The sequence below is a fragment of the Martes martes genome (assembly GCF_963455335.1).
Source record: "Martes martes genome assembly, chromosome: 10".
In the NCBI taxonomy this organism is placed as follows: domain Eukaryota; kingdom Metazoa; phylum Chordata; class Mammalia; order Carnivora; family Mustelidae; genus Martes; species Martes martes.
Window position 1 is genome coordinate 52409044 of NC_137898.1, and position 22879 is coordinate 52431922.

General features: G+C 44.0%; 1 protein-coding gene across 1 annotated transcript; it reads left to right on the plus strand.

Moving 5' to 3' along the window:
* Window positions 1–9954: 9954 nt before the first annotated feature.
* On the plus strand, window positions 9955–13139 carry NLRP10 (NLR family pyrin domain containing 10; the record flags this gene model as incomplete). Its single annotated transcript, XM_080816294.1, has 2 exons — window positions 9955–10237; window positions 11362–13139. The coding sequence occupies 2 exons, from the start codon at window positions 9955–9957 to the stop codon at window positions 13137–13139; spliced, it is 2061 nt and encodes a 686-aa protein (XP_080672420.1).
* Window positions 13140–22879: the final 9740 nt, after the last annotated feature.

Sequence of the window (22879 nt, forward strand, 5' to 3'; positions counted from 1 at the left end):
CTAGTGGAGAGAGACAAACACATTATTATAGAGTATGTTAGAAGGTGATGAGGGCTGTGAAAAAGGAAAAATTAGCGGGGAATAAGGGGGACTCGGGAGTTAGGATCGGTAACAATGAGAACGTGAGATCTGAGTGGATTTAAGGAGGGGAGGAAGGTGGCTAATTGGTGGGGGAGCCTTCAGGTAGAGGGATCAGCTAGTGCAAAGGCTTGAAGGCAGGAAGGAGCAGACCTGGAGTGTGTGAGGAGGCTGTTTGGTGTCTGGAGTGTTAAGATCATGGCAGGGAAGAGCAGGAGATGGACCTTTGGATCCGGGTTGTGGAGCACATGATTAAGGACGTCGTAAACCATGGTAAGGACATTGACTTTTAGTCTGAGGGAGGTGGGGAGTCATTGCAGGGTTTGGAGCAGGGCAAAGTCATGATCTGTCTGAGTTTTAAAAGGATCACTCTGCATGGGATTGGGAGGGAGACAAACCATAAAAGACTCAATCTCAAGAAACAGACTGAGGGTTGCGGGGGGGAAGGGGGACGGGAGAGGGTGGTGGGGAAATGGACATTGGGGAGGGTATGGGCTATGATGAGTGCTGTGAAATGTGTAAACCAGATGATTCACAGACCTGTACCCCTGGGGATAAAAATACATTATATGTTTATTAAAATAAAAAATTAAAAAAAAAAAAAAAAGGATCACTCTGCTTTGAGAAGAACAGAATGGGCTGGGGTGGGGTGGTTGCTGAGGAAAGAAAGGTGAGCGGGAAAGAGAGGGAGACCTGTTAGGAGATTAGCAGGTAACCAAGGGAGAGGGGATGGTGGAAGGGACCAGGCCAGTAGCCGTGGAACTGGTGAGAAGTGGGTAGAATAGGGATACCTTTAGAGACAACAGGATTTTCTGAGAAATTGTATGTGAGGCGTGAAATAGAAGAGTCAACTCTGACTGTGTGTGTGTGTGTGTGCGCGCGCTGAACTAGAATGAAGAAGTTGTCATCAATCGTGATAGTGAAAGCTACAAGTGGAGCGGTTTTTTTGGGAAAAGATCCTAAGTTTGGAGATGTAACTCTTGAGATGTTTATTAGACATCCATGCAGAATTGTAGAGTGGTTAGGTGGAGATGTTAGTCTGTACTTTGGGAAAGGTTTCAATGAGCAACCCCCTGTAAAGCTCTTAGCATGTGCCTGATATACCACAGTTATTATTTTTTTTCATTGTTTTGTAATAAAGTTTATTAGGTGAATTCACACAAAGCCACTCCAGCACATCATTCTATTGTGGAAACTGAGAGCCAATGGAAGATATGATCCTAAAACATAAATTAGAGATATATCTATATAATAAATTAAGATATATAGAAAGCCCCCATATTTATATATGCGATAAAATATATGGCATGTATACATATATATATATGCGCCAGTCACAGCCTCTTATTATATCTGCTATCCAAATGGGGATGGAGAAATGATCATAGAATGGCATGGATCTCAGGCACCCTGCAGGGAATTCCGCACCCCCTGCCCCCTCATTCTCAAAGACAGGGATTGACTCTCCCAAATTCACACCTTGACAAGTACCACAGTTATTATTATTATTACTATTATTTAAAGATTTTATTTATTTGACAGACAGAGATCACAAGTAGGCAGAGAGGCAGGCAGAGAGAGAGGAGGAAGCAAGCTCCCTGCTGAGCAGAGAGCCCGATGCGGGGCTCGATCCCAGGACCCTGGGATCATGACCTGAGCCGAAGGCAGAGGCTTTAACCCACTGAGCCACCCAGGCGCCCCACCACAGTTATTATTATTAAGTGGTAGGTATTATCACTGGTGTGTAATGGAAGGAGCTTTGATTCTAACATACTACATAACTTTGGGCAACATATAATTTTTTCTGAATCTCAGTTTCCTTCATGGTACGGTGGGAATGATAATATCTTCTTCTGAGGAAACCAATCAACTCCCTTAATTAGGTCAAGTCCTGGCATCCAGTTGGCAAGGTGGGTGGGTGAGGTTGAACTTCTTAGCCCCAACTCTCATGTCCAAGAACCGCTTTCTCTTTGGAGCTATCTTCCATAATTATAATTCACACAATCCAGCTCCCCCGTCAATGTTCTGGGTAGAAATACATTCTTTCTTTTAATTCCCCCAAAAAACAGTTGAATACCCTATCAGAGCAGGATTGAAAAGGGACTTGGATTTGGTAACCCGGATCTTTACCAGCCCTAGCAGAGCAGTGTCCATGGAACTGATGGTGCGGTGGGCATGGAAATCAGAATTCAGGTGTGAGAATGGTCAGTTTGAACTGATGGCAGTGAGTGCCGGCTACGATTTCAAGAGAGTTGGTGGGAAGGAGAGGAGACATTTAAGACAGCAGCAGGGGGGAACGGTGGGACTGAGAAGGGGACAACTTAGGCTGGAAAAGTTTTAAGGATATTTTATACCAAGGGAAAGGATCTAGAGGAAAGAGAAAGACTGAATCTACATGTGAGAAGGAGAACCATCTAATGAAACAAGCAGTGGAGGAGGAGGGTCTGAATGGAGAAGGTAGATGAAAGGCATGGTCTTGCACACCATGAGGGACATGCTAAAGAGGCTGTCCTAGGCTGTGGCCCTAGGCTGTGGCCTTCCGTATGGGTGCCTAGTGGGAGTCTGCCTTAGCAAGGGCTGGTCGCTTGAGATCATTCTGTGGGAAGAAGGCCAGAGGAGAGAATCACCTCTGATGAAGAGGTGTTGCTGCCCCAACTGATCATACACACCCTAGGGGCCTCCTATCCACGTATTTCAGTTGGGTATGGACACTTCACCACCAAGAACTTTGCCTTTACGTCAATGGCCTAAAGACCTTTCTCTCTGGGAGGAAAAGAGAAAGAGGTGGATGAAGAATCAGAGACACTTTGAGTTGGGGAATGAAGGGAAGTTGCAGGACTTCCTGTTAAGTGATGTTTTTCTCAGAGAAGTAGAACCAAGTTGATCTGTTAAGAATGGCGGTGCAAGGGTGAGGTCCAGCCTTTGTGTGGTGGAAGAGGGACCAAGAGTGAGCCATCAACGGCATCGGTCAATTATGGAAGGGCCTCACTGAGCCTGGAGACCTCAAGGATCTGGTCAACTTCTGTATTTTTCTCCAGCCATATAGCTAAGAGGCGGGTGGGGAGAGATCATCGGCATGGTTTTCCTGGGAAAGCTGACCAGCCAGGACAAGGAGATACATACATTCAGGATGCTGGCTTTTCAATCATTGACTGAGGGATCCAGGCAGGCTGAATGCTACAATCATACACTCTGAGGCTTAGGTTCATCAGGAAAGGGTAGAAGTCATGGAGAGAGAGAAAATGAGCTATCTGCTTGAATACAGAAAATGTGTTGTGCACATGGTATATTGGTCAAGATTCTCCAGAAGAACCATGTATATATTAAATATACGTGTATTTAAATAAGGGATTGGCTCACATGATTTTGGAGGCTGAGAAGTCCCAAGATCTTTAGTCAGCAACCTGGAGACCCAAGAGAGCCAATAAGTAGTTCTAGGCCAAAAGCAGGCAGACTCAAGACCCAAGAAGAGCCTATGTTTCAGTGTGAGTCTGAAGGTTAGAAAGGATCAGTGTCCTGCTTAAGCAGTCAGGCAGATGAAGTTCCCTCTTACTCCAGGTAGGGATGAGCAATTTGTTCTATATAGGCCTTCAACTGATTGGATGAGGCCCACCCACATTAGGGATGGCAATCTGCTTTATTCAGTCTATCAATTTCAATGTTCAGCTTAACCAATTTTAGTATATGTGCTTCCGAAGCGAGCACATGTTCAGCTTAACCAAAAGCGTCCTCACGACACACCTAAAATAATGTTTGACCAAGTATCTGGAGATCCTGTGCCCTAGTCAAATTGACACATAAAATTGACCATCACATCTGGGATCCTGGCTGTCCTTAGCAGTATGCTTGAGAGTCCTTCCTGAAAAGATGAAGGTCATAGCTACAGGCTTATGTTAAAACTGGGGACTGTAGCTTGATAAACTCATCCCACATCTTCAATGACCAGCTGGAGTGAAGGGAACTCTGAGCGTAGCGCCAACGATGGGAGGCCCACAAGGGGGAGCTCTAGGCTCTCATAGGGCTGCAAGAGGGACCTAATGAGGCTTCCTTGGTGGGGCAGGGCTGAGCAGGAGCCATACCTGGGTAGCCAACCACCTGTCCTTCTGCCACCGGGGCCCACAGGCAGGCTTGTAGGCTGCCTCCACAGTTTGTCTCTGCTCACTGCCAGCAGATTTCAGGAAGTTGGGCGCCTTATCCAGGCTCCACCAGTGCCGGGACACTCCTCTGCTACGCTGGATTTGGCACAGAAGGCCCTCTGTCTGAAAGCCCTTTCTGGCTGGGGTGGTGAGGAGCAGCTGCCACACAGTATCACAGACCTGAAGCCTCACACCTGCATGGTGAATGTTCACCTCCACTGGGCTAGACATGCCCATCATCTCATTTCTGCAGCCTGCTGTGTTTCTCTGAGCGTGGGATGGGACTTTTCAGGTGTCCATGGACCACATCATTAGTGGAGGTTCTTTTGACACTTGACGTCTCCCAGACAGAAGAAACTTAGTGCTCTTTTTTCTACCACAGGTACACAGAATTGTAATAATCATACTCTTTGGTTCATGACACTTTGGCTCATTCATGAGCTTCTTTTATTTTTTTATTCACTCATTCATTACTAAAAAAAATTTTTTTTAAAGATTTTATTTAATTTAAGAGAGAGTGAGAGAGAGAGCTGGGGAATGTCAGAGGCAGAAGAAGCAGCAGACTCCCCACTGAGCAGGGAGTCTGCCTCTGGGCTCAATCACAGGACCCTGGGACCACTACCTGAGCTGAAGGTAGACGCTTAACCGACTGAGCCATCCAGGTGTCCTTCACTCATTATTTTTTAGATAACATAATGAATAGGACTTATTATCCAAACCAAGAACTAGAACACTCATTCATTACTAATGAACAGAACCTACAACCCAACCCAAGGATTAGAACATTATCAACAGTAGTATTATGAATTAATATTATATATTAGAATATGAATTTATTATAATAGAATTATATACAATAGAATTTATTATGAAAATTAGACTATTATAACAGATGTTATTATTATGAGTATTAGAATATTATCATTCAGTGGTATGCTAATAAATGTTTAACAACAAGCTCCCTGAAAAAAAAAAGACCCTCATTTTGGCATTGACCAATTTCTACAGTATTAATATTCCTACCATGGCTGATTTCAAGCTACTAGCAGTTTAATAACTGGCTCTGAAAATCCCTGAAAATGTAACAACTGGCATTTAGGAGCCTGTGTCAGTTGGTGCCAGCACTGTTGCTATACATTGACCTAGTGTTCCTTCCCAATATTTCACTGCCTCCCACCCCACCCCAAGAAATGACGACTCACCTAAATTTTGTGTCCAACGTTATTTGCTTCAAAATTATGTTTTCAAATGTATATGGATGACTCTGTAACATATTATTTAACTCTGCTGGTTTTTGAACTCTATAAATATAGCTACCAGATTTCCCTTGATCTGTACATTCTTACATATCTTTTATCCACTCTTTTCTTTTCAAATATTTCATAACTTTATGTTTTAGGACTACCTCTTTTTAAAAAATATTTTATTTATTTACTTGTCAGAGAGAAGGAGAGAGAGAGAGAATACACAAGCAGGAAGAGAGGCAGGCAGAGGCAGAGAGAGAAGCAGGCTCCCTGCTGAGCAAGGAGCACATGCAGGACTCGATCCCAGGACCCTGGGATCATGACCTGAGCCAAAAGCAGTGACTTAACCCACTGAGCCACCCAGGCGTCCCAGGACTACCTCTTTTAAGTGGTATATACGTAAGTACTTAAAAAACCCAACCTGACCACCTCTGTCTTTGAATTCACAAGCCTAGCCTATTAACATTTTCTGTGTTGACATATTTGGATTAATTTCTACCATTTTATTTTTTTATGTTTATTTGATTGACTTGTCATATTCTTTTTCACTTATATTTGGCCTTATAATGGTGTTATTTGACTGATGGTGTTTTCTTACTGTTTTTGTGCTTCTGCTAGTTAGGAGCCACTTACTCTTTTTAAAAATTTTTACATTTAAATTCAATTTAAATAAAGTTAGATATAGTTAATGTATAGTGTTACCATACAGTGTATTATTAGTTTCAGGGGTAGAATTTAGTGATTCATCAGTTGCATGTAACACCCAGTGCTCATTACATCACATGCCCTCCTTAATGTCCATCACCAGTTACCCCATCCCCCACCCATCCTCCCTCCAGCAACTCTCAGTTTGTTTCCTAGAGTTTAGAGTCTCTTATGATTTGCCTCCCTGTTTTCATCTTGTTTTATTTTTCCCTCCCTTCCCCTAGGATCCTCTGTTTTGTTTCTTGAATTCCACATATGAGTGAAATCATATGGTATTTGTCTTTCTCTGATTGACTTATTTCACTGAGTATGATATCCTCTAGTTCCATCCACATCATTGTAAATGGCAAGATTTCATCTTTTTAATGGCTGAGGAATATCCCATTGTATATATATACCACACCTTCTTTATCCATTCATCTGTTGATGGACATCTCAGCTCTTTCCATATTTTGGCTATTGTGGACATTGCTGCCAGGAATCACGTATTCTAATTGCAGGATCTTAATCATTACTTTTGTTTTTGCTATGCATTTCTTCTTATTTGTTAATTATTTATCAAAGAAGTGATTACTCATTACACAATATTCATGTTTCATAGTTCAGGAATACGGGTCAGTGACAAACTTCCTGAAAGATATGTCTACATGCATTATTTATTTCCTTCCTTCCTTCCTTCCTTTCTCTCTTTCTTTCTCTCACATTAAAGTTTAGTTGATGTATAACATCGTATTGATTTCAGGTATACATTATGATTCAATATGTTTATATTGTGAAATGGTCACCACAATAAATCTAGTTAACATCTGTTATCATACATAGTTCCAGAAACTTTTTTGTGATGAGAACTTTCAACATTTACTCTTAGCAACTTTCAAATATGCAATACTGTATTACTATTTCCACTTCTTTATCCCCTATTCTTACTTTGCTAATTTTTTTGAAGTAATATATGCTCAATATTTAAAAGATCAATTAACATTAAAAAACTTATACTCGAAATCCAGTACTTTCCTGGTCCACCTCCCCAACCCCGCGCACTACTACCTCTGGTCTTTCTTCTTTGAAGCAGCTGTTTTTGTATTTAAACTGTTCCTTCCCGCATCTTTGCACTTCTAAATAATACATGTCTACTGTTACCTTTTAACTCATCAATTTCATGCATTATCTGTTGGCTTCCTATGCCAGAACACTCCAGAACATTCCACCACTGTCCTTTCAATATGGTTATAGTATACATTTTAGTCAGATCAATATTCGGTGGTTCTGTTATTATTTCTATGCAAACATTATTCCCACCTGAGTGTTGTAGTTTACTCTTACGTAAACTTCTGTCTTTCTTGGTTTTGTTTTTCCCAGAACTAGTGATTTCTTTCTTTTATCCATCTGTCTAGTTTTCTTGGTACTTAGTGTCCGTTTCTCCATACCTTCTAGTAGCCTCTTGGTAGGGTCTCCCAGGGGGCCTGGCAGCCCCAGTTAACCTGTCAGTTCTTTTCTTCCCTTGGAGACGGTCTGTCCGAGCTCCCCGTTCTCCTCAGTCAGGGCTTCTGTCCTATCGCGGCGCTCTAGGCCTTCTGACCAGCTGTCTTGAGGGACTTTGTTTTCCTCCTTGTTTGGATTCTGGTTTCATGGAGCTCCTGTCCTTCTCCCTTTTCACTTTGGTCGAGCACATCCTCCAGTGGTTTCGACAACTTAGAGAAATGGTGCCCCGGCCGAGGACGTGGTGGTGACAGCATCTCAATTCCTCTGCCTCTCAAGTCAAACTGCCCCCCGCCTGGCCCCCGCTCATGTTATAAGCAAGCGCCAGGGGTTCAGAGAGGAGATGACGGGGCTGCTGGGCTCTTTCTTTCCCTTTGGCCCCTCCTTTGTTTCTCAGCGTAATATGTGGAGGAATGAGGTCAAGTTCTCCTCTGGTGAGCAATACTCATCCACTGATGGTCAGATGGAATGTGTGGGTGTCTGTGCTGCTCCGAGGAGGTCCAGGCGCCCTTCATCTGTTCCAGCCCCACGTGTGCCAGGGCCTGGTAGGTATCGAAGGGGAGGTGTCAGGGTTGTCCCACCTATCCTTTTATTTTTTTATTTTTATTTTTAAGAGGGAGAAATATGGGGGGGAGAGGCAGAAAGAGAGGAGAGAGAATCTCAAGCAGATTCCATGCCCAGTGTAGAGCCCAGCACGTGGCTCAATCTCACCATCCTGAGATCATGACTTGAGCTGAAACCAACAGTCAGACATTTAACTGACTGAGCCACCCAGGAGCCCCCACCCATTCTCTTAATACCAGCACCACCAGGCAGAAGTGAACTAGTGGGTTTTGGCAAAGTGGATCCAGGCTTGGCTTGAGGTCTGTCTGAGCTAGAAAAAAATCTGATTTCACTTGGTCCCCAGGACCTGGTTTGTTGGGCTTTTGCCCCAGAGAGGTGAGTCACCCAGGCCTCATCTCCAGCTCTTTGAGTCCAAATGGCCTGAAGCCTAGACCCCACATCTCCTTGGCAGCCTCTGATGCCATCTTTTCTTGCTCTCTCCTGAATTAGCTCAGCCAGCAGCAGAGATTTTTAGGGGAGTCTGAGGATTTACTGTAAATCACTCCTAGGTCAGCAGGCTTGCTTTTGCAAACTACCCCATGACTTGCACCCAAAGGCCCTTGGATTCTAACATACTCCTAACTTTTTTCTATTTTTGGTGCATAGTTAAAATGCTGATATCTGAATCTCAGCAACTTTCCCTGTTCCCAAATATCTTTTTCTAGTTCTCAGACATTTTGCTACACAGATGGATTCCCCACCGACTATAGATCAGAGGGCTAATTCTGGACTCTGAAAGTTTCTGCCAATAGTTGCTTCTCTTTTTCTGAAGACTGCCACCCCACCAATGTATTAGTTCTATATTTTAAACACAACTCAAGATCCTCCTCTCCCTTCACTGCTGCTTCATACCTACACAAGTCTGCAGTGTGGGACAGCAGTCAGTCTAACGACCTGCTTTCTCCTTCTGCTTTTGTATTCTCACCCCTTTTTCTCCCTATTTACCCAGGTCAGAGTCTGTGATTTAAATCCCACCTCTTGCCCACTGGTTCAGCTCTGGAAAGTTCTGCAAAACCACTCTTCTCTATCAAATTTCTCATTTGGAGCAATCCTGGAGACCGTTTCTGTGATGATCAAAAGAGGTGATAATTAGTGAGCCCTCAAAGAGGCTGTTTCTCTTATCATTTGAACTTGTCTCCTTTTCTGAATTAGGAGACTTCCAGCTTTGAAATCTGGTGTGAAGCCAGGGGGCCAGCGAGTATAGAGTTTGTACCTTCTTGCCATTCCTCAGCAGTCCCAGCAAATATGCTCCAACTCTGTATGGGTTCACAAAGTCAGAGAGGGGCTCACTTGTGAAACTTACAAAAGGACTATGTTTTTAGCCCAAACCGCCTTATGCAGGCATTTAGGGCCTGATAAACAGTGTGTGTGAGAGGGAAGAGGCGGGAGGAGAGAGATGGAGAGATAGAAACTACACACCCACATGCCTTCCTTCTTATTTGCTGGCACAGACATACATCAGCTCACAAAGAGGCGCAGTGGGAAATGAGTAGAAAAACTCCGGGCTGTTGCACCTGCTCACCTTTCTCGGAACGTGGCACGCATCTCTCCCTTCTCTCCTGGGCCTGCGCTCAGCAGCTTGCTAAGCACCCAGAAAGCAGAGTGGCTGGGGGGCCTGCAGCCTGCACTTCTCTCAGTGCCCGCCTCTCTTCCCCCCTCTCCTGCTTCTCCCAGTCACTGGACTGAACTCAGCCCTTCACCCCAGCACCATGTCACAGATCCAAACCCCCCAGGAGGCATTGCTCTGGGCCTTGAGAGACCTTGAGGAGAAAAGCTTCAAGCTCTTCAAGTTCCACTTACGGAACAACTGCCTGCTTGAGGGGAAGATGCTGCTGGCACGTGGGGAGCTGGAGGGCCTGAGCCCGGTGGACCTGGCTTCTCGGCTCATTTCCCTGTACGGAGCATGGGAGGCCGTGAAGGTGGTGCTCAGCGTCCTGAGTGCCATGAACCTTTTGGAACTTGCAGACTGGCTGAGCCACATCTCTCTGAACGGTGAGTGCATCGGGAGACAAGGGGACCTCAGGGCGCCCCCAGGACTCTCCCACCCCCGTGACATTTCCAGAGACTCCCACAGCCTATAGTGGGTGCTATCTCTCACTCTTGCCCTCTGTCTGTACCAAGGAGCGCCAGTGCCCAGGGTCCTGGTGGTCTCCAGCTGAAGGCTCTGACAGCTGCTGGGGGAGGGCCTGAGCTGAGGGTGGGGTTTTATAGAAGACTACAGTCATCTTGTGGCCATAATGTCCCACCTTCTACTTCTGATTTTAGTGCCAGGGAGAGGAGGGTAGAGGAGAGGGGCTTAGAGACTGAGGGTGGTGTTGGTGAAGGGGTTTCCACTAACCAGTCAAAATGGCCTCGGGGTGGGTGGGGGTGTCAGAACTTTCCTCAGCTGCTTCCCACAGAGGACAGCCTGCTCGGGGATCCCGCTCTCTCAATCATCTGGTAGATCGATGCTGCCCTAGGGAAGAGGGTGGCCATGGAACCCAGAAAGTCTTCTATCCCTTCTCATGGGGTGCAGGGAGAGCCTGTGCTCCCTCCATAGCCCCTGTCACACCCAAGAGCTCCGTTGACAGAGTCAGGACTTCTGCCCGGGAGCTGCTTTATCTTGAGTGCCCGGCTTGATCATTACCAAGAACAGGCTCCTATTGCTTCCTTCGCCATCCTCCAGCTTCCCTTTCCTTTCTCTACTCTGTCCTCACCATTACAAATGGGGATGTTTCAACGGAGCACTCAGACATTCACACACACCGAGACTTTTGCACACATACATAGTCTTACAAACACCCACCTGCTGATGCTCACCAACACACCTTCCTCACACAAAAGTACACAAGCTTGCAGAAGTGTACTCTCATGAGCCTGTGTGGATACAAGCACTCACTCATACCCCACCGATACGCGCACACACAAAACACACACTTGCACACTCATACGGATGTGTGTGCAGGCACACACACATGTCCAGGGGGCCCTCCCCTTGAAGCTCGAAGTATAAACTTCAGGAAGATACAAGTTAGAGAGCAAGCGAGATGAAAGTAGAGAGCAGAGCCCAGAGTTTGAAAGGCCGCCTTGGTCTTTATTCCCCTCTGACTGGCTAACTCCCCATACGTCTGGCTCAGATTACAGAGATATGTACCGAGAGCACGTGCGCTGCCTAGAGGAGAGGCAAGAGGGAGGAATCCGCGGTAGCTACAATCAGCTGCTCCTGGTGACCAAGTCGAACCCAGAGAGCGCAGATCCGTCCGCCTGCCCCCTCCCAGAGCAGGAGCTGGACTCTGTCTCGGTGGAGTCTCTGTTCGATCCTGGAGAGAAGTCCTACCAAGCCCCGCCCACAGTGGTGCTACAGGGGTCCGCGGGCACTGGAAAGACAACGCTGGCCAGAAAAATGGTGCTGGACTGGGCCACAGGCATCCTGTACCCAGGCCAGTTTGATTATGTCTTTTATGTTAGCTGCAGAGAAGTGGTCCTGTTGCTGGAGGGCTCACCGGACCAGCTCCTCTTCTGGTGTTGCGGGGACAACCAGGCGCCTGTCAGAGAGATGCAGAGGGAGGAGGAGCGGCTGCTGTTCATCCTGGATGGCTTTGACGAACTGCAGAGGCCCTTTGCAACGGGCTTGAAGAGACTGAGTCCGAGCCCCATGGAGAACGTGCTGCACCGTCTAATCAGGAGAGAGGTGTTTTCCAGGTGTTCCCTCCTTATCACCACCCGGCCGGTGGCTTTGCGCAGTCTGAAGCCCTTGCTGAAGCAATCGCGCCATATTCACATCCTAGGCTTCTCTGAGGATGAGAGGAGGAGGTATTTCAGCTCTTATTTCGCCAATGAGGAGCAAGCCAGAAACGCCTTTGACATTGTGCAAGGAAATGATGTGCTCTATAAATCATGTCAAATTCCAGGCATTTGCTGGGTGATCTGCTCCTGGCTCAAGGAGCGGATGGAGAGGGGCAGAGAGATCTCAGAGACTCCCAGTAATGGCACGGACATCTTCATGGCCTATGTCTCCACCTTCCTGCCGCCCAGTGATAATGAATACTGCACCGAGCTTACCAGCCACAGGGTCTTGCGTGGTCTGTGCTCCTTAGCAGCTGACGGGATCCAGCGCCGGAGGTTCATATTTGAAGAAGCTGACCTTAGGAAACACAATTTAGATGAGGCCAGCCTTGACGCTTTCCTGAGCAGCATGCCTTACCAAGAGGGAGGTCATACCAAGACATTCTATACCTTCCGCCACATTAGCTTCCAAGAGTTTTTTCATGCTGTGTCCTACCTGGTGAAAGAGGACCAGAGCCACCCGGGGAAAGAGTCCCACAGAGAACTGAGGAGGCTTCTGGATGAAAAAGAGGAGGCAGAGAATGAGGAGATGACCCTCAGTATGCAGTTTTTATTGGACATATTGAAAAAAGAGACCTCCTCGAAATTCGAGCTAAAGTTCTTCCTCAAAGTTTCTCCCTCGCTAAAGCAGGAGTTGATGTATTTTAAAGAACAAATGAAATCTATAAAGCATAAAGGGGCCTGGGATTTGGAATTCTCCCTAAATCCGTCTAAAATAAGGAATCTGGTGAAGGGCGTTCAGATAAGTGATGTATCGTTAAAGATGGGACAGTCAAATAAGAAGAAATCCCACGATAGGAACTCATTTTCTGTCAAAACTAGCTTGAGGGATGGATGGAAAGAGAAGCGAGGTCCTGTTGTGGGCAAAGATAATATAGCAAAGACACAAAAGGAGACTTCTAATGGAAAAGGCAGAGAGATGGAGAAATGGGAGATGCGGAGGGTAGGAGCAGTAGGATGGGAAGCAGATAAATGGGACAGTAGAGCTGAAAGGTCAGGAGGGTTGAGGAAAAGGATGGGGGAGGGGGGAAGACAGAGTGTAAAAAGGAATGGAGAGATGAGAGATTGAATTAATGGGTACTGGAAATGGTGGAAGGGAAGGGGGGAAATAGAAAATTAGATGGGGCGCCTGGGTGGCTCAGTGGGTTAAGCCTCTGCCTTCGGCTCGGGTCATGATCTCAGGGTCCTGGGATCGAGCCCTGCATTGGGGTCTCTGCTCAGCAGGAAGCCTGCTTCCCTTCCTCTCTCTCTGCCTGCCTCTGCCTACTTGGGATTTCTCTCTCTGTGTGTCAAATAAATAAAATCTTTAAAAAAAAAAAAGAAAGAAAAGAAAATTAGATAATACAGGATCAAAAAACTTGGAACACAGGCTATGGGGTAAGGCCATGTGGATTGAGTCCCTAGGAAAAACCACACTCACCATCAATGGCTCAAATTCAGTTATTTACATCCTGTTCAAGTAGAGAAGGTTATAAACAGCTTCTCTAGGTGAACGGGATGCTAAATAACTGAATTTAGTGTTAACATCCAGGACCAAACATGGGAATTTCTGTAAATAAACTTAAATATAATAAACTGTAGATTGCGTTTATTCTATAAGATTGGGTAATGTGAAGCATATCAATATCAACATTTAAAGGAAATAGTGTACTGTGTCTTAATGGAATATCCCTTTGACTCTGTATTTGTGATCAATTGCTGCTTAAGTAAATAGTAGCTTTGCATCTTTCTAGAAACTTCTGGAATTTCTGTGTTGGAAATGAACCATATCTTGTCACAGACCTCTCATCTTAGAAACTCTCCCATGACTTGACCTAGCTCTGTACTAATACCATGTCACTTGTCCCCAGTGATGCTGTTATCTCTCTTTTCTTTTTAGAAAGTCCAGTTAGGGGACGCTGGGTGGCTCAGTTGGTTAAATGACTGCCTTCGGCTCAGGTCATGATCTTAGGGTCCTGGGATTGAGCCCCTCATCAGGCTCCCTGCTCAGCGGGGAGCCTGCTTCTCCCTCTCCCACTCTCTTGCTTGTGTTCCCTCTCTTACTCTGTCTCTCTCTCTTTGTCAAATAAACTCTTAAAAAAAAAAAAAAAGAAAGTCCAGTTAGTTCCCAGAGATAACTCATAATCTCTTTTTCTGCTCTGGCTCCCTCTGTATAGAAAACAAGAAGAATTCAAAGGAATTCTAGATGTAAGTAGGGTCAGTTTCCAAATCTCTTTTCACGGATGAGGAAATTGAAGTTCAGTTAGGAGCCCCATCAATTTCTGGGGTTCCTCAGAGAGATCTCTTATTTCCTGCCCCTCAGCCAACAAGGTAGAGGCCCTTGAGGACCTGGTGCAAACACGGAAAACCTACTCCCGCCCCAGCTGTTGCTGCTGGTATCATCACAGCCAAGAATGCCAATGCTGCCTTGAACCCTCAGTGCCCCATAGAAAGGTTACAGACACTCCTCATTTTGCTTTTCATACATATTTATTCCTGTCATGACTCCTCACAAGTCAAGTCCATGTGTACCAATTCCAGCAATCTACTGGACATGGCCAGATGTCTGAATCCAAGGGAACTTAGCTTTAGGTAGTCAACTTGGGATATTGTAACACTATTACTAACTCTTTTTCACACAGCAAGTTTGGTGGCTCCACATTTGATAATTATACACATAGCATACTGAACACGTAGATGGTATTTGTATCCAGAATATGTGTAACAAATAGTATGCATGCGTGTATATACTTATTTAAAGAGCAATTTGTATGGCATTACTACAGAGGCTGGCTGGCATCCAGTGAGCGAGGCTGTGTTGCCGCCCAAGGGCTCAGATGTTCACAGCAGACCAGCTCCTCAATGTCATAGGGAATTTGGGAACAATGGAACAGGTGCCCAGCCACACTGCTGGATTTTTGTGGGGCCAAAGAGGCCTGTTTAAAAAAACAAACAGGAGTGCCTGCGTGGCTCAGTGGGTTAAAGCCTCTGCCTTTAGTTTGGGTCATGATCCCAGGGTCCTGGGATGGAGCCCCACATTGGACTCTCTGCTCAGCAGGGAGCCTGCTTCCTCCTCTCTCTCTCTCTCTCTCTCTACCTGCCTCTCTGCCTACTTGTGATCTCTATCTGTCAAATAAATAAATAAAATCTTTAAAAAAAAAACAAAAAATAAAAAAACAAACAAACATGGATCTAACATCCAATTAAGGTTTAGAGATGTTATTTTGCTTAGGATTCATGTTCAGTTTAAAGTAGCTGAAGCAAAAATTAAATGACCCACTGCATTTTTTAAAGATAACTGGCTTCTAGTTTTAGCTATGTCGGGTCTTTTCTTTTTTAAAGATTTTATTTATTTATTTGACAGAGACAGCAAGAGAGGGAACACAAGCAGGGGGAGTGGGAGAGGGAGAAGCAGGCTCCCCACTGAGCAGGGAGCCCAATGTGGGGCTCGATCCCAGGACCCTGGGATCATGTCCCAAGCCAAAGGCAGATGCTCAATGACTGAGCCACCCAGGCACCCCTTTCTGGCTCTTTCTAACAATGGCATCAAGGCTTTCACTCTGTCTCCCCTCTGTTGCTCTTTTTACAGTTGCCTTTTCTTCTTATTTTAGAGAGTGACTCTTATGTGTCAGTGAAGATGGCCATATGGGGTGCCAACTTAAATCACCCTTACAGTCAACAACCCAAAAGGAACAGAATTGTCTTTACCAACAGGTCTAGCAGAGAAACTGGGAGTGGCTTCTGACCTGACCCTGGGTATGTGCTAAGTCTTGAACAACCACTGTGATCTGGAAGATGAACTTCTTTGATTAGACAGGCCTAAGTCTGATGGTCTGGGTCACACCCCCCAGGGCTATGTAAGAAAGGATCAACACCTCTTGAAAGGTATGGAATGGGAGAATGGCTCCCCAAAGGAAAGGATCCTGAGTAGAAGAATGATATGTCACAGAGACGTTACATAAATACAAGTGTGTCTGATGGTCTGGGGCTCCCTGAGGGGGCTGGGTAAGAGGAAGAGGCCATGAGACCCCTGTGTGTAGAAGTCTGAAAGAATGGGTCCCATTGGGCTCCAGGGCTTGGTGGTTGAAGGGAGCAGGGATTCCAGAAGCAGAGAGATGCTGGGTTTACCTGGTGCCAACTTAGCCTCCCTCTGGGGAGTGGGAGATACATACTATGGGAAAGAGAAGGCTGTGTTCAAAGGGAGGTGCACTGTCCCTGGGAACAGCCATGGGGACCCCCTCTGAAAGAGCAGGCTTTGAGAATGGCAGGTGGAGGAAGGTCATGAGAACAAATACAAGATGTCCAGTTACATTTGAATTTCAGATAAACTATAAATATATTTTTTTTTGCACGGGATACACACTAAAAGACTACTTGTTTATCTGAGGTTCAAATGTAACTGAGCATTCTATATTTTATTTGCTCAATCTGGCAACCCTAAGTCGAGGACGGCAGTGGGGAGCAAGCAGCAACCGTGAGCCCCATGGAGTAACATAGTAGCTGCTGTGGCTCCAGTTAGTCCTGATAATTTTCCCGTCTCTCCTCCCCTTCTCTGTACTCTTAAAGTCAAAGTGGTCTTTTGTAGAACCCACAGACTCGTGGGACTCCCAGGCAGGTTAAAAATGTGAGTATTCTTGGGAATATGTGGAGAACATTTGCTGGAAAAAGACTGAATTTATGTTAGTAAATCTGTGGCAATTTTGAGGTTGGATTGGTGTGCAAATCCATTTTCATCACGGTTGTCACTGACTATGCTTTCTCTCAGACGGGTTAGAATTTCTTCTTCCCTTTTTGGAACATTGGCAGATATGCAACTCCCTACTTACCCAAACAAAACAAAACAACAACCAACCCCAAAAAGTCCCACCAAAAAACCCCCACACAAGGCAAAACACAACATGCTTCTCAGGAAGAAGATAGTATCTATGTTTCACAACATCCATGTTGGGCTCTTAGCAATGCTCTTCACAGTCAGACTCAATCTGAGTGAAAAGATGGTGACTCTCAGGAAGGTCTCTTCCTTAGTAGGTGTCTAACTATTCACCCCTTGACTTCTCTTATAATCATTTCCCCTTCACTCCTGGACTTGAGAACCAGACCCCAAAACATGTAAAGTTCTTGAAGGGATTCATTTACAGAATTCCCTTGCCCTGTTTCTATTCACTCTGCATCCTTCCATCACCAAGATTAGAAATCCTGTCTTCTTCACCCACTACATCCCTGTCCTTCAGGACAATCAACGTACCCTCTGCAAGATTTCTTGTTTTACTCACCCATTCCATCCTATTTATACTTCCTACCAATCTGTCTTGCAAAAACAAAACACAACAAAGCTAAACTAATGAAATTTGTTTGGGGTTTCTTTATATTCATGCAATAATTAAGAGTAGACAATGTGCCTTTTCATATATATAATATATATTTTATATATATATATATATATATATATATATATATATAAGGAGGCAATTAAGTGCTGACTCATCATTACTCATTAGTCTCCTTCTTTTGCCAACAATACCTTTATTTCTCTCAGGAAATTTTTTCATTAAATTTTTCAGGTATGCATGGAGGACATGGGGAGATGGAGAGGAGAAGGGAGTTGAGGGAAATTGGAAGGGGAGATGAACCATGTGAGACTACGGACTGCGAAAAACAATCTGAGGGTTTTGAAGGGGCGGGGGGTGGGAGGTCGGGAGAGCCAGGTGGTGGGTATTATGGAGGGCACGTATTGCATGGAGCACTGGGTGTGGTGCATAAACAATGAATTCTGTGACACTGAAAAGAAATAAAAAAATTTTTTTTTCAGATATGCACAGTTGGGATAGATGGTATCCTCAGTGACAGGGTAAGTACCATAAAGTGCATATTTGACAGCATTTTCCATTCTCATAAGTCATGTTGTTTGGTTCACGGTTTCTCATGTAATCTTACCACAGCAAATGATATGGGAAGGGTCCTTGAATTTCTTTTGTGTGTGTGAATAAATAACTTTTCCCCATGGAATAACTGGTATGTTTCCCACTGGACACAGATTAGCTAAGCCTTGGCAGCCTTATTGTCTCTAGGAGGGGAGAGCTTCCTGGAGAATGGAACCTACTCTAGGAAAACAGAGATGAAAAATAGAGAAAGGGAACCCAGGTCCTGTTTACCTCATCTTAGTTTAGCATAAAGCCAAGCCTGCAGAGTCATTCATCCCTACACTCTGCTGGGACTGAGCCAATGGTCTCATTGATTGTTCAAGTTAGTATAAGCTAATCTATGAGTCCCTTGGTTCTTACACATACCTTGTGTGTATAAATAAGATTAATAATCTTATTTTAGCAGAAAAGTAATAGAGACAGAGAAGACAGAGAAGTTACATATTTGCTCAGTCATACAGTTAGTCTAGATGTTTTCTCTTTAAGGTAAAAAACACCAACTATAAAATCACCTGAATGACTAATGCCTCTCCACCCCCACCAATTTTTCAGTGTTTCCATATTTCTACTGGAAATTTTTTAAAAAATGGTAATGACATGTAGGCTTCCCACAAAATAACCTCAACCTGCTTGTCTTAACATGTTTCCTATCACTGCAGAAACTGTCCTTCCCACGTAGTCCATCTAGATAAACCTGCCTTTGCTCATCCCATCCCTTTCTCTCTTCTTGACTCTGTTTACTAACATTCACTCAGCCTCTGCTTTCATTCCTTAATGGGGGGGGGATGCTCATCATGATGGAATTGAGTCTCTTGAGTGAAGGGATATTTATCCCTATAGAAACCTGAAAGAGTGTTGTTTCAAGTTAGAGCAGCTGAGTTTTCTTATGTCCATAGGGGAAATTCTATATAATTTTGAGTGTAAGTTCTCCAGAGAAGAATTCTCCAAGGGCAAGCATTCAGTGCATATAATGGTATAAAATCCGTGCATTAAATCACTGAGTTGTATTTATGGGAGAATTGGTTCTGTTTCTTTCTTTCTTTCTTTCTTTCTTTCTTTCTTTCTTTCTTTCTGACATCTGATTAAATGGGATGAAAGTCAGAGGTAAGGAACTGAAGGTAAGGACCTGAACATTCTGCTTATGTGCCTGTTAGCAGGTTTTCCATTTATAGTTCTTCTCACTGATAATTGAAGATGCTTATCAGTGCTCGGATGAGAATGCCAAGTACTCTGCCTCTCATAGTCGCATAAAACTTCAGGCAATAATTAGAACTTTAGGGGTGCCTGGGTGGCTCAGTGTGTTAAAGCCTCTCCCTTTAGCTCAGGTCATGATCCCAGGGTCCTGGGATCGAGCCCCACATCAGACTCTCTGCTCAGCGGGGAGCCTGCTTCCCCTCTCTCCCTCTGCCTGCCTCTCTGCCTACTTGTGATTTCTGTCTGTCAAATAAATAAATAAACTCTTTAAAAAATAATAATTAGAGCTTTAAGTAGTTTGCTTGCACTAATCATTGATTCATAGAGCTTTGTAGCTGGGGTGGGTGGTGGTCAGAAATAAGGCCAGTCATGCACAAAGATGAAACCCAGAGGAAAGAATGATTTGTTCAAGGTCGTACAGAAAGTTAACAGTAGAGCTGGAAGGACGAGTCATTGAATTAGTCAGGTCAGCATTAGGGTAACTCATGCAAAAGGGAAAAGATGGAGCATTAGGGTTCAATTGTTCTTTTCTTTTCTTTTCCTTCCCTTCCCTTTCTTTCCCTTTCCCCTTCCCTTCCTCCTTCCCTCCCTCCCTTCTTTCCTTTCCTTTCCTTTTTAAAAGATTTTATTTATTTATTTGAGAAAGAGAGAGAGAGAAAGAGTGAGAGAGCACAGTGAGGGACATAGGGAGAAGCAGACTCTCTGCTGAGTAGGGAGCCTGATGCAGGGATCATGACCTGAGCTAAAGGCAGACGCTTAACCACTTAACTGACTAAGCCACCCTGGCACCTCCATCTATCTATCTTTCTTTCCTTTCTCTCTTCCTTCCTTTTTCCTTCCCTCCCTCCCTCCCTCCCTTTCTTCCTTCCTTCCTTCCTTCCCCTCTCCCCCCTTCTTCCCTCCCTCCTTCTTTTTCCCTTTCTTTTCTTTTTTTCTCTCTCTCTCTTTCTTTCTTTCATCATTCATGAAGACAGTGATATAGATTTGTTCTAAATTTTGATAAAATTTTATCAGCCCCCTGAAGTTCATCTTTTTTTTTTTTTAAAGATTTTATTTATTTATTTGACAGACAGAGATCAAAAACAGGCAGAGAGAGAGGGGGAAGTAGGCTCCCCACCCAGCAGAGAGCCCAACATGGGACTTGATCCCAGGACCCTGGGATCACGACCTGAACCGGGAGCAGAGGCTTTAACCCACTGAGCCACCCAGGTGCCCCAAGTTCATCTATTTTTAATAAGATACTCTAACGTTTCATTCTTTTAAAACTTACTGGTTTTATATACTTGAAACTTAATATATATTTTTCTCTACTACACATGGTACTTAATTTTTTTCCTACAGAGTCCACCTTACTAATATTAAGAGATTTTTTTTTGATATCCAAAATGTAATTATTAAAGTTAATATAGACATTTGATTTATCACCATGGTTAAACTCTTTAAATCACCTTGCCCTTTACTATCTGTTAATGTCCTAATAATCTGAGCTCAAGACAATAATACATACCCTCAGCTAGCTTGTCCTTCTGTGGGCCTGGCTTCTTCATGTCCCACAGTGAAATTCTGCCAGTTTTCAAAACACCCTCCAAACGCCAGGAGGCCTCCATTCTAGTACTAAGATGTCATCACGCACCTTTGATTTGAATAAGTCAGGTTACCTCCCTCTGTCATCTTCTACTTCCTGGCTCTTCCACCCATAACACCCTATGATTATGGTTGTTTACTTCCTCTCTCCATTCAGAAGTCATTTTTCCCTTTTAAAATTTCTAAAGAACTTGTTCCCATCTCATTTCCTTTAAATGTCAGCCTGAGAAATGGGCATTTTATTTTACAAATAAGAGGAGACCCTGAAGATTCTGGGAGGGAGGATGATATTATTTTGGCAGAGGTATGAGGGACAGATTGGAAGAGAAGTCAGAAAACATGGAAAAGCCAGTTAGGAGATCATTAGATGGTCAGGGTGGGTGGGGAGGAAAAGGAGGAAGAAAAGAGGCCATGACTCCAGATTTTAAAGACCTTTGGGCCTGACAGTGAGTAGGATGCTGGGGCCAGAGAAGAATTGGTCTGGGTGACTGGGGAGGAGAAAGGGGAGAAGTGACATGCTCTGCCCAGAGAAGGGCTCAGAAGAGCAGCTAGATGGGGAGGAAGATGGTCAGCTGTGCTTGGGACTGGTAGGCCCAAAGGACTCAGACAGCATGCGTGCCTCCTATGTGCCCACCCACCACTTTTCTATCTTCTCTTCAGCCTCACCCTCATCTGAATGGAAGGGAAGCCTGCAATTTTCTATGAACAAATCAGAGAAACACCCATATCAGGTCCAGAAGGGATGCCCTGCTCTGAACCACACAGGAGAACTTGAGTACAGGAAGAGTCTGCGGTAGTAGCAGAGTCAGGATTGTGGCCTGACTCTCTAATCCAGTGGGATTTCCAATCCTATAGGGGCTGCCAACATCGACAAAAGCCATGGATTAATTCTGGGGCTTTCTATTCCATTAATTTATGTTTCCTTCAGACACCAGACTCCTTAAGGGCAGAGTCCAGACTTCCAAACGTTAATATTTATTCTTCCATCTATTCAACAAATATTGGTTTAGCATCTATTATATAGCTTATTATCTGTTTTAGGCACAAAGAACTCAAGAAAGAACAAAGTTCCTGTCCTCCTGGAGCTTACATTCCAGAAGGGGGAGTTAGAGAATAAACATAAAACCCAAATAAGTATGTGTGATTTCAGATGGTGACAAGTGTTATAACAAAATATAAACTAAGGAGATGGGAGTCACAGGGTGCTGGAATAGGGGGTAGGGGCTGCTACTTTATGCTATGCTGTCAAGGAAGATCTCTCTGTCAAACTTATGTCACAAATGTCTTTGAGGCTACACAGGCTCCATCTGGTGAGGGCACAATCAGTGTTTACTGAATTGTTACTGGTTAAATGAACTTGCTAATAATTATGTGTGTGTTGGGTTGGGGGGAGAGGTAGAGAGAGAGATAGAGAGTCAGAGAGAGAGAGAGAGAGAGCGCTTAAATCACAGGATCAGAATAGCCATAAACGGAATTTTGTATAGCCCCAAATCCATTTTATGGTCAAAAAGATGGGAGATGGAGAACTGACCTCTAAAGTTTTTTATTCAGTCAAGTTTTAGTATAATTAGTCAGATCCATTCTAACCAAAAATTTGATATACTTGAAACAAATTACATCTGAGATAAGTGCATCTAAAATAAAACCCATTTTGATGTTTCTCTACTTATGTGGGTGTATTGTTCATGTATCTCAATTTTAACAAGGCAATATAAATGTATTTTGAACTTTGTCTTTGTAATAAAATATTCATCAAAATTTGTTTTAATTTTGAATAGTTATAAATTTTTGTCCTTTTTGTTGTTTATTTCAAAATCTTTATTAGAAAAATCATATGTGAAATACAATTTAAAAGAACAGAGATGCAAACATCAATGTGATGGACAATGGAGTCTATGTTTTAAGAATAGGATTTACTTTCAACCTAGCAAAAAAGTTGCCAGAGGATACCTGCTATTTCAAACTTCAAAAACAAGATTTCTGAGCCAAAATTCCTCATTTCATTTGTATTTGAAAGATCCTTTCTTACAATATATTGGCTATTCTCAAAATTTGCCAACTTGAAGGTTTGTCCAAGTGAACTCATTATTACATCTTCTGCCAAGAATTTCCAACTTGAACTCTCAGCTAT